The sequence below is a fragment of the Geospiza fortis genome, unplaced genomic scaffold (genome assembly GCF_000277835.1).
Source record: "Geospiza fortis unplaced genomic scaffold, GeoFor_1.0 scaffold112, whole genome shotgun sequence".
Classification (NCBI taxonomy): domain Eukaryota; kingdom Metazoa; phylum Chordata; class Aves; order Passeriformes; family Thraupidae; genus Geospiza; species Geospiza fortis.
In genome coordinates this window covers 21,107,108-21,119,383 of record NW_005054298.1, presented here as the reverse complement: position 1 = coordinate 21,119,383, position 12,276 = coordinate 21,107,108, and the positions used below count along the sequence as shown (strand labels likewise).

At 38.6% G+C, this 12,276-nt stretch overlaps 1 protein-coding gene across 1 annotated transcript in view; it reads left to right on the top strand.

Moving 5' to 3' along the window:
- The window catches only part of TTN (titin), a 238,349-nt gene that overhangs the window by 180,293 nt on the left and 45,780 nt on the right, over positions 1-12,276 (top strand). Inside the window, 22 exon segments of the mRNA XM_031058521.1 lie at positions 1-1,042; positions 1,137-1,457; positions 1,566-1,850; positions 2,057-2,356; positions 2,683-2,985; positions 4,046-4,321; positions 4,437-4,736; positions 4,827-5,129; positions 5,353-5,652; positions 5,780-6,067; positions 6,160-6,456; positions 6,546-6,848; positions 6,941-7,246; positions 8,058-8,345; positions 8,448-8,738; positions 8,839-9,126; positions 9,293-9,883; positions 9,979-10,083; positions 10,586-10,783; positions 10,866-11,162; positions 11,277-11,864; positions 11,956-12,258. Coding sequence (XP_030914381.1) covers positions 1-1,042; positions 1,137-1,457; positions 1,566-1,850; positions 2,057-2,356; positions 2,683-2,985; positions 4,046-4,321; positions 4,437-4,736; positions 4,827-5,129; positions 5,353-5,652; positions 5,780-6,067; positions 6,160-6,456; positions 6,546-6,848; positions 6,941-7,246; positions 8,058-8,345; positions 8,448-8,738; positions 8,839-9,126; positions 9,293-9,883; positions 9,979-10,083; positions 10,586-10,783; positions 10,866-11,162; positions 11,277-11,864; positions 11,956-12,258 — 7,573 coding nt within the window.

Sequence of the window (12,276 nt, the reverse complement as noted above, 5' to 3'; positions counted from 1 at the left end):
GAAAGAGTTCACAAAGGCAGCATTAAGGAAACACACTACATGGTAGATAAATGTGTGGAAAATAAAATTTACCAATTCCGAGTTCAAACTAAGAATGAGGCCGGTGAAAGTAACTGGGTAAAAACAGCTGAAGTTGTTGTGAAGGAAGATCTCCAGAAACCAGTGCTAGATTTGAAGTTAAGTGGAGTTCTAACTGTGAAAGCAGGTGACACAATTAGAATTGAGGCTGGAGTCAGAGGAAAACCACAGCCTGAAGTTGTATGGACAAAAGACAAAGATGCTACAGATCTCACCAGATCTCCAAGAGTCAGTATTGAAAACACTTCTGACACATCTAAGTTTGTTCTCACAAAATCAAGGCGCACTGATGGTGGGAAATATGTGATTACAGCAACTAATGCAGCTGGTAGCTTCGTAGCATATGCTACTGTTATTGTCTTGGATAAACCAGGTCCCGTACGAAACTTGAAGGTCACTGACATTTCAAGTGATAGATGTACTGTTACTTGGGATCCTCCAGAAGATGATGGTGGTTGTGAAATACAGAACTACATCCTGGAAAAATGTGAAAGCAAGCGTATGGTTTGGTCTACATTCTCTTCCTCTGTCCTAACAAACTATGCCAAAGTGACACGACTCATTGAAGGTAATGAATATATATTTAGAGTGCGTGCAGAGAATAAAATGGGCACTGGTCCACCAACAGAAACACATCCAATTATTGCAAAAACAAAATATGATAGACCTGGACGCCCCGACCCTCCAGATGTCACAAGAGTCAGCAAAGAAGAGATGACTGTAGTTTGGAATCCACCAGAATATGATGGTGGAAAATCAATTACAGGATACATTTTAGAGAAGAAAGAGAAGCGGTCACTAAGATGGGTTCCTGTTACTAAAACTCCAATCCCGGAGAGACGCAAGAAGGTTACTAATCTCTTCCCTGGTCACGAATACCAGTTCCGCGTCAGTGCTGAAAATGAAGTTGGACTTGGAGAACCAAGCTTGCCATCAAGACCTGTAATTGCCAAAGACCCAATAGGTAAAATCCCTGTATTTTTCTGTATTATTTCAATGTTAACAAGTTGCTAAACTGTACAGCTGTGTTCTAATCTGTAATTTTTACTGTCTTGCAGAACCACCTGGTCCTCCCACAAACTTGAGAGTGGTTGATAGCACAAAGACTTCCTTAACCCTTGGCTGGGGAAAACCGGTGTACGATGGTGGTGCTCCGATTATTGGATATGTTGTGGAAATGAGACCAAAAGTTGAGGGTGCTGATCCTGAAGCAGGATGGAAACGATGCAATGTTGCTGCTCAAGTTATTCATACAGAATTCACAGCTACCAGCCTTGATGAGAAGCAATTATATGAGTTCAGGGTTTCTGCCCAAAACCAGGTTGGCCTTGGCCGACCAGCAGAATTGAAAGAAGCTGTGTCTCCCAAAGAAATTCTTGGTGGGTTTTCCCATCTTCTTTTGGGGTGTTTACATTCAACACTTTATTTTCTTTATGCTTATTTTATTTAATGTGCAAAACTTTGCATTTTATTTCTTTGTCTTTCAGAACCTCCTGAGATTGAGCTGGATGCCAGCATGAGAAAGTTAGTCACAGTCAGAGCAGGATGCCCTATTAGACTTTTTGCCATTGTGAGGGGTCGCCCAGCACCAAAAGTCACCTGGAGGAGAATGGGCATTGATAATGTTATCAGAAAAGGACAAGTTGATCTGGTTGACACTATGGCCTTCTGTGTCATTCCTGATTCCACACGTGATGACTCTGGCAAATATTCATTGACCCTTGTTAATGCAGCTGGAGAAAAGGCTGTATTTGTGAACGTCAGAGTTCTGGGTAAGTAATGAGAAAATACCTCAAGACAATTCTAAAACTATTTTGGATGTTACTTGCAGGAATATTTATTATCCTCAGGTGCAACAGTTTTTGAGCATAATTGTATCACCTAACACTAACTCCCTCCATGTAGACAGCTGTTGGTCCCCTTTAATTTTAACTTTTTAAAGAAGAAAATACTAACATAAAATGAAATTTCTTCATAGATACTCCTGGACCTGTGTCAGACTTCAAGGTTTCAGATGTCACTAAGATGTCCTGTCATCTTTCATGGGCACCTCCAGAGAATGATGGGGGTAGCCCAGTGACTCATTACATCCTGCAGAAACGGGAGGCTGACAGGAAGACATGGGCAACAGTCACGGCAGAACTAAAGAAAACTAGTTTCCAAATAGCAAACCTTGTGCCTGGAAATGAATATTACTTCAGAGTAACAGCAGTGAATGAATATGGATCAGGTGTTCCGAGTGACATACCAAAGCCTGTTCTAGCATCAGATCCTCTAAGTGAGTGTGCCTTTATGTATATTTTATGTTTTCCTCCATGGATGTTTTCTGTTTCTTTTTCTCTAATTTTAACAGATTCTTGCATTTTTTGAGTTAGTGCTTCTAAATGGAACAATGCTGCTAGCTGCTCAAGTATAAACATAAGTATATCTGTATCAGTTTCTTTCAAACAATATGGTCAATGAATATAGTACCTTTGAAATTATGACAAGTTTCCATCTTGTATATATTGTTCTTGTTGAATTTGCATGGATAGCATCCAATATTCAAGATTAAGAAAATCTTGGAAATTCAGTGTTTAATGTGTTCCTTTTTTCCCCTGAAAGGTGAACCTGATCCACCAAGAAAACTTGAAGTTACTGAAATTACAAAGAATAGTGCTACTTTAGGCTGGCTGCCACCACTGCGCGACGGAGGCTCTAAGATTGACGGATACATTGTTAGCTACAAAGAACATGATCAACCAGCAGATCGCTGGATGGAGTATTCAGTCGTTAAAGATCTCTCCATTGTTGTGGCTGGTCTGAAAGAGGGAAAGAAGTACAACTTTAGAGTGGCAGCTAGAAATGCTGTAGGAGTAAGTTTGCCAATAGAAGCTACAGGAGAATATGAAATTAAAGAACAACTCAGTAAGTAACAATGTGAATACTACTGAATATACTGCTGCAATAATTAAATGAGTGAGATATACAGGTTTTTGAGCCACAGAAAGATGTTTGCTTTACAGAGTTATGTGGAGGATTATGGTTAACTGCACTGAATATTTTGACAGGTCAGGAAAAAATGAGAGTTGACCACTAAGTCAGAATTATTAAATAATTTTTCAGGTACAGTTGCAGTTGGAACTGGAAGATAAGAATTAGGGAGAAATAAATAAATAAATTTAAAATACCTTCAATTTGGTTTCAATGAAAGAGAAGAAGTGTCAGACTGGTAGTTTGAGAGATAAAATTGGAAAGCTGGACCTATTTTAATGTAAGAGAAAATAAATGGTTTATATTATAAGGTTGGTTGGGAATCTAAAACAAAAATCATGGAGGACAGGTTGGCCTATTTAAGGTGGCAGGGTTCCTGAGGCACAGAAAGATGTAGGATAAGGGCAAGATGAGTAGAATCCTCTTAATTTGGGACATGGTAAGAAAAAGAGAGATGTACAGGAGCAGGAGAATGAAAACTAGCCAGTGGAAGGAAGTACACCAAACATGCTGTCAGGTTTCTTTTGGGAAAAATTTGATTTTGTACAAAAGAAGGAGAAAAATAATTCAAAGATACAGAAAGACTGACTGTGCAAGCAGGTTTATATCAGTAAGAACTTCAGTTTTCTTCTCCATGTTTCTTGTAGAAGGTCAGCATAAGCATGCAACAGGTTTCAGATAAAAAGAGAAATTATATTTTGTGCATTAATAGTGCAAAAATCTCTACATAAATGTGTGTGAAGGCAATCCAAAATCATAAATATTCTCTTATAAACTGTACAATAACACAAAAGTAAGACTGGAATGGATATTGTCACCTGCAGAAACTGAAGTTGTCCATAAGTGGAACCTAAACTAAAGAATTTCTAGTCATTCATACAGGTGATTCCACTTAAGAGAGAAGCAGAGAAGTTTCACATGAGAAAATGAGAAAAAGTAAATTAATATGTCAAAGAAGTTGAACTTATTTGCCCCTGTGTGTTTTTTTTTACAGTCCCACCTAAGATTCTGATGCCTGATCATGTTCACATTAAAGCTGGAAAGAAACTGAGAATTGAAGCTCATGTATATGGGAAGCCTCAGCCAGTCTGTAAATGGCTGAAGGGAGATCAAGATGTAGTTACATCCAGTCGCCTTGCTGTGCATAAAGCAGAAAAGTCTTCTGTTCTTATCATTAAGGATGTGACTAGAAAAGATACTGATTTTTATACTCTTACTGCAGAAAATAGCTCTGGTACTGATAGTCAGAAAATCAAAGTGACAGTCATGGGTATGTTCCATTTGGTTGTTTTTCAGTCCAGCTTTATACAAAGCTGGTTTTACTATATTCCAGTGATTGCCATTTTATTTCATCCCTTTTTTCTTAATATACTTTTCTCATGCAGATAAACCAGGTCCGCCACAGCCTCCATTTGATATTTCTGAAATAGATGCTGATGCTTGTACTCTTTCATGGCACATACCTCTTGAAGATGGGGGCAGCAACATTACAAACTATGTAGTTGAGAAATGTGATGTAAGCCGAGGAGACTGGGTAACAGCTTTATCTTCTGTCACAAAGACAAGCTGCAGAATTGGAAAACTGATTCCTGGAGAAGAGTATATGTTCCGTGTTCGTGCTGAAAATCGTTTTGGGATTTCTGAGCCGCTTCCTTCAGACAAGATGATTGCAAGATTCCCATTTGGTATGCCAGTTTTTGATAGCAGCATTTCTCTATTTAAACTTTCTACTAAGAAAACATTCAATTGATGTCTCTCTTCATATTCCTTTCTAGATGTTCCCAGTGAGCCAAAGAATGCACGTATCACCAAGGTCAATAAGGACTGCATTTTTGTTGCTTGGGATAGACCAGATAGCGATGGAGGCAGTCCAATCACTGGTTATCTCATTGAGCGCAAGGAAAGGAATAGTTTACTTTGGGTGAAAGCTAACGACACCGCTGTGCGCTCCACAGAATATCCTTGTGTGGGCCTCATCGAAGGTCTTGAGTATACTTTCAGAATTTATGCATTGAACAGAGCTGGAGCAAGTAAACCTAGTAAACCAACAGAGTTTGTCACAGCAAGAGCACCAGTTGGTAAGCCACCTATACCAATACTTTGCAACAGACTGTTTTATATCTGCAACTTATTATGATCTTTAGTTTGCCCTTCTGTTTATACTTTCATGTTTATTATGACATCACTCTGATTGCACTGTCTAGGTATGCAGTAAATAGGATCCAGTAATATAAAAGCCATTTTTTAATGTGTTAGTTCTTTTTTGAAAAATGTACTATAATGCATTTTTATTTGCCATAGATCCCCCTGGAAAACCTGAAGTTATTGATGTCACTAAGAGTACTGCATCACTGGTATGGACAAGACCAAAGCATGATGGTGGTAGCAAACTTATTGGCTACTTTGTGGAGGCTTGCAAATTACCTGGTGATAAGTGGGTTCGGTGCAATACAACTCCGTATCAAATACCCCAGGAAGAGTACACTGTGACTGGTTTGGAAGAAAATGCTCAGTACCAATTTAGAGCAATTGCCAAGACAGCAGTTAACATTAGTCGACCTTCAGAACCTTCTGATCCAGTGACCATTCATCCAGAAAATGGTAAGGAATACAAAAGCATTTGATAGCTCTGGAAGGAGTCTGTGCATATTGGAAACTTACAATCATGAGAAGAATGAGACATTTATCTCCTACTAGACTGATTAACTTTTGGACTCTTTCCTTTCAGTTCCTCCCAGAATAGAGTTGGATCTGTCTATGCAATCACAGCTTACAGTAAAAGCTGGAACTAATGTGCGCCTGGAGGCAAATGTGTATGGCAAGCCAATGCCAGCAATCACCTGGAAGAAAGAAGGAGAAGTTTTAAAGCCATCTGAAGGCCTTAAGATCACCACGAAGAGAAATCTTGCTACAGTTGAGTTGTTCAGTGTTAACAGGAAGCAAACAGGAGACTACACTATCACTGCCGAAAATGCAAGTGGATCAAAGTCAGCAACCATTAGGCTTAAAGTACTTGGTAAGCTAAAAACTGTCTATTAATAAACACTTTTCTAATTAAATGATATAGCAAGAGATAGAACTATAACAATGTGATGTTAATTGTTCTAGATAAGCCTGGCCCACCAGCTTCTGTCAAAGTCAAACATATGTATGCAGATCGTGCAATGCTTTCTTGGGAGCCTCCTTTGGAAGATGGAGGTTCAGAAATTACTAACTACATTGTAGACAAGCGTGAAACAAGCAGACCTAACTGGGCCCAAGTCAGTGCCAATGTACCCATTACAAGCTGCACTGTGGAGAGACTGATCGAAGGACATGAGTATCAGTTCCGCATTTGTGCTGAAAACAAATACGGTGTTGGAGACCCCATCTTAACTGAACCTGCAGTTGCTAAGAACCCATATGGTAAGTGCTTTGTGGAATAGTTTCATTAGTCACTGGGTTTTTGTCCATAATTAAAAATGTGAATGTAATTTTCAAATAAATCTCCACAGATGTGCCCGGACCTTGTGATCCACCAGTAATTAGCAATGTAACAAAAGACTTTATGACTGTTAGCTGGAAGCCACCAGCTAGTGATGGTGGATCCCCAATAACTGGTTATATACTTGAGAAGCGTGAAACGAAGGCTCTTAACTGGACAAAAGTAAACAGGAAGCCTGTCATTGAAAGAACTGTTAAAGCTACTGGACTCCAAGAAGGAACAGAGTATGAATTCCGGGTGATAGCATTGAATAAGGCTGGACCTGGCAAGCCTAGCGCACCATCTAAAGCTGTGTATGCTCGTGACCCTCAATGTAAGCTAAAATCTCAGATATTTTCCATTATTATTTCCAAATATTATCATGCAGCATTTGGTATGCTAACTTTATGTTGTTTTAATTCTCAGATCCTCCTGGCCCACCTGCTTTCCCGAAAGTGGTTGATACTACTCGTAATTCCATAAGCCTGTCATGGAGCAAACCAGCATATGATGGAGGAAGCCCTATCATTGGTTATCTAGTGGAATCAAAACGAGCCGACACAGACAACTGGGTCAGATGCAATCTACCCAAGAATTTACAGGCTACACAATTTGTGGTAACGGGGCTGATGGAGGATACAGAGTACCAGTTCCGTGTTTATGCTGTCAATAAGATTGGATACAGCGATCCAAGTGATGTTCCGGATAAACACACTGCCAAAGACATTTTAAGTAAGTTCACTTGAAACACTCGCCTTGTTGACTTTTGCTTCAATTTATGGGATGAGTTTCAAAGACACACTTTGTCACACGTCACAGGCACAGATTAATTTTGAACATGTTTTTACTACAAGAATGTGGGCTAACAGTGGCTAATTTGGAAGAAAACAGAGCAGTTAGGAAGAGAATAGAATTTGGTTTCTGCTTTTTTCATTGTATGCTTTATAGCCTTCTGCCTCCTACTGGATCTTCAAGATTTTTTGTCTTTTTCTAATCATAATATTAGAATTTTCAGATCTCTCATCTTTCTTAAAACTTTCAGTCACCTTCGTATCTTCTAAACAATTTTAAGCTAAGATTACTATTCTAAGCAGCTGTATGATACTCTTTGATTGCATGACACTTACTCCTTAAAATACATGCTAACTTTTGTATGTATTTTGCTGTACTTACAAAAGCATTTCTTTATAAAACTATCTTAGTTCAAGAAAAGCATTGGAGTCCAGAGTGCTCTGAAACTCCTTTGATTTCTAGAGAAACTAAGAGCCTTTCTAACATAAATGGTGTAAAGGCAGGAAAAAAAAAGTAAGTGAAATCACTGAAAAAAAAAGTATATTTTCAAATTATCTTCAAACAGGAGTCAGGATACTTACTAACATCATCACAAACATGAGAAGTTGGGTAGTCTAGCAAAATGCCAGTAAAAAGAGAGTTTTTGTCACTGTAACTTTTGTGATAATCTTAAACATGATGCTTTAATTACATGGGGTTATTTCTTAAACATGATGCTTTAATTACATGGGGTTTTTTCTTAAACACACAGTTCCACCTGAAGGAGAACTTGATGCAGAACTAAGGAAAGTCCTTGTGCTGCGTGCTGGAGTCACAATGAGACTTTACGTGCCAGTAAGAGGACGTCCACCTCCTAAGATTTCATGGTCTAAAGTGGGTGCCAACCTAAGGGATAGACAAGGATTAGACATCAAATCAACTGATTTTGATACCTTCCTGCGTTGTGAAAATGTAAATAAATATGATGCTGGAAAATATGTCCTCAGTCTGGAGAACAGCTGTGGCAAAAAGTCATACACCATTGTTGTAAAAGTACTTGGTAAGTTTCAGGGCTTTCCCATTATAATATACTTGTTAACTTTTTAACTGTTTTTCAAAAGTCTGTTACTAAATCAAATATGGTGGTGTTGTGTTTATCCAGATACTCCAGGCCCGCCTATTAACCTCGTTGTAAAGGAAGCATCCAAAGATTCTGCCTACATTACGTGGGAGCCTCCTCTAGTAGATGGGGGCAGTCCAATCACAAATTATGTTGTTGAAAAACGTGATGCAGAAAGAAAATCATGGTCCACAGTAACAACAGAATGTCCAAAGACAAGCTACAGGATAACTAACTTAGAAGAAGGCAAATCTTACTTCTTCAGAGTGTTTGCTGAAAATGAATATGGTATTGGTGATCCTTGTGAAACTCGTGATGCTGTCAAAGCTTCTGGTAGGAAAAATGAATATTTTTCACCTTTTTTTTTTTTTTCATCCAAATAATCTTTATTTTTAGCTTGAATGAAAACTTACTATGCTTTTCTTCCTTCCAGAAACACCTGGGCCAGTTGTGGATCTAAAAGCTTCAGCTGTAACAAAATCCTCATGCAATTTGGTATGGAAGAAGCCTATCAGTGATGGTGGAAGCCGTATTTCTGCATATATTGTTGAGGTCCTGATTGGTGAAGATAAATGGCAAGAAGTTATGCGGGGAAAGAACCTCCATTTTTCAATGAGAGACTTAAAAGAAGGACAAGAATACACTTTCAGAGTGAGGGCCCAAAATGATGCTGGATATGGAACTCCATCAGAGATCACAATTGTAGCAAGAGATGATGTTGGTGAGAAGCAAGATCATTAATTCAATGCTTTACTTACCCAAATTATATTTTATGCATACTGTTATTACCATGTATACATAGAAATAAGACACCTTTAAAACAGCATCTTAATTTTACCACAGAGTTTATGTATGGTGGAATAACTGTATTCTTTCATTTTTTACAGCGACACCTGAACTTGACTTAAGAGATCTACCTGATTTGTGCTATACTGCTAAAGAGGGTAGCAATTTCCGTCTTAAAATCCCTATGAAAGGCAAGCCTGTCCCAACCGTAACTTGGAAGAAGGATGAAGACCAAGCAATTACTGAGAGTGGAAGAGTAGCATTTGAATCTACAGCAGTTAACACCACCCTTGTGGTACATGACTGCCAGAAAGCTGATGCAGGAAAATACACAATAACTCTGAGGAATGTTGCTGGCAGCAAGGAAGGCACTATTTTTGTGAAAGTTGTTGGCAAACCTGGCATACCAACAGGTCCAGTGAAATTTGAAGAAGTCACAGCTGATGCCATAACCTTAAAATGGGGCCCTCCAAAAGACGATGGTGGTTCAGAAATCACTAACTATGTTCTAGAGAAGAGAGATAATGTAAACAATAAGTGGGTGACTTGTGCTTCTGCAGTCCAGAAAACCACATTTAGAGTTACAAGACTTCATGAAGGAAATGAATATACATTCAGGATCAGGGCTGAAAATAAATATGGAGTAGGGGAAGGTCTTAAATCAGAGCCTGTCATTGCAAAACATCCATTTGGTAAGTATCCATTATAATTTTTGAAATCTAAAAAATTTATTTTAGAGGTGATAATAATTTTTAACACTGCTGCATTTTTTTTCAATACTGTTTAGATGTCCCAGATGCTCCTCCACCTCCCAATATTGTTGCTGTTCGACATGAGTCTGTAGCTTTAACTTGGACTGATCCCAGAAGAACTGGAGGTTCACCAATCACAGGTACATCCCCCAAAACCTCCCTGGCATTTCAGTAGTTAATACTACTTAACAGTTCTTTCTCTCTGTCAAAAGGCAAGATAAAAGTAGCAGATGTTTATGCACTAAATTGATTGATTGATTGATTGACTGATTAATTGACTGATTTCACTGGTTTACTTCCTATTTAAAAAAAGAAATAACTCAAATGTTGGGAAAATACTAACTGAGAAACAATATCTTTTCTCATAGCCAAAATATATAAAGAAATAAACCCAAATTCACCGTATGTGACAATACTTGGGTCTACAAAATTAGCAATTTGCATTTACAAACACCTCCTCATTGCAATTATGTACATCCACTATGTATGTCCACATTCATTTCTTAACCTGATTTTCAGGGCTCCTCTTGCACAATGCATATGCAACATGTAATATGGGTAGTATGATGTTTCACAATGCTGTGAGAAATTAGGATTTCTAGAAACCCCCCCCATATTTTTGTCTCATCATTTATCTTCTAGGCTATCACATTGAAGTTAAAGAAAGAAATAGTCTTCTGTGGAAGAGAGCAAATACAACGCCAATAAGAATGAAAGATTTCAGAGTGACAGGGTTAACTGAAGGTCTGGAATATGAATTCAGAGTAATGGCAATCAATATGGCTGGAGTAGGTAAACCAAGTCTTCCGTCTGAACCAGTTGTGGCACTTGATCCTATTGGTAAGTCATCAGGAGAATAAAAAGGAAAATTCTGAAATTTGAAATAGCTTTTGTTTGACTGCTATTTTTTTTCCCCCCCTAGATCCTCCTGGGAAGCCTGAAGTTATCAATGTAACCAGGAGCTCAGTAACACTCATTTGGACAGAACCAAAATATGATGGTGGACATAAATTAACCGGCTATATTGTTGAAAAGCGTGATTTACCCAAAAAGACTTGGATGAAAGCTAATCATGTGAATGTTCCAGACTGTGCATTTACTGTAACTGACCTTACTGAAGGCTGCAAATACGAATTCAGAATTAGAGCAAAGAACACTGCTGGAGCTATCAGTCCTCCATCTGAATCCACAGGAACCATAATATGCAAGGATGAGTATGGTATGTAGATGGCACTGAAAAGGCAGAATTTTACTTGAATAATTATTATCAAATTTCTTTTGTTTCCAATCCCTGTGTTCTTGTTGTAACAATCAGTATTTTTTGTTTTGACAGAGGCACCAAGCATTGTTCTGGATCCTACTTTGAAGGAGGGTTTAACAGTAAAAGCAGGGGAAACCATCACACTGTCTGCTATTAGTATCCGTGGCAAGCCACCTCCAACTTCAGCATGGTCCAAAGCTGGAAAAGATTTTAGACCCTCAGAGCTTGTGCACATTGAAACCAAACCAACTTCTTCTACTTTAAGTGTCAAATATGCAGCCAGAAAAGATTCTGGAGAATACACCATCACTGCAACCAATCCTTTTGGCACTAAGCAGGAGACTGTACATGTGAAAGTTTTAGATATTCCAGGACCTCCAGGGCCTATTGAGATCAGCAATGTTTCAGCAGAAAAAGCGACTCTTACATGGACACCTCCTGCAGAAGATGGTGGTTCACCAGTAAAATCATATGTTCTTGAAAAGAGAGAAACTAGTCGACTGCTCTGGACATTGGTTGCTGAAAACATTGAGAGCTGTAGGCATGTTGTTAGCAAGCTCATTCAAGGAAATGAATATGTTTTCCGTGTCTCAGCTGTAAATCAGTATGGCAAGGGTGAACCAGTACAATCAGAACCAGTTAAAATGGTGGATAGATTTGGTAAGTAGAAAAAGCTAAGGAATTCCAGTGTGGTTTTATTAATTTCTAAAGACTTGATTTTTTGTTTAACTATACTTTTTTTCCTAAACAGGTCCTCCAGGCCCTCCTGGAAAACCAGAAGTAACAAATGTGACTAAAAATACTGTCACAGTTACCTGGAAAAGGCCAGTTGATGATGGTGGAAGTGAAATCACAGGTTACCATGTGGAGCGAAGAGAAAAGAAAGGTTTAAGATGGGTGAGAGCAACAAAGAAACCAGTTTCAGATCTTAGATGCAAAGTAACTGGTCTTCTGGAAGGAAATGAATATGAATTCCGTGTCAGTGCAGAAAACAGAGCTGGAGTTGGACCACCAAGTGACACTTCAAACTCAGTCCTTTGCAAAGATGTTGCATGTCAGTATCATGCTTTTT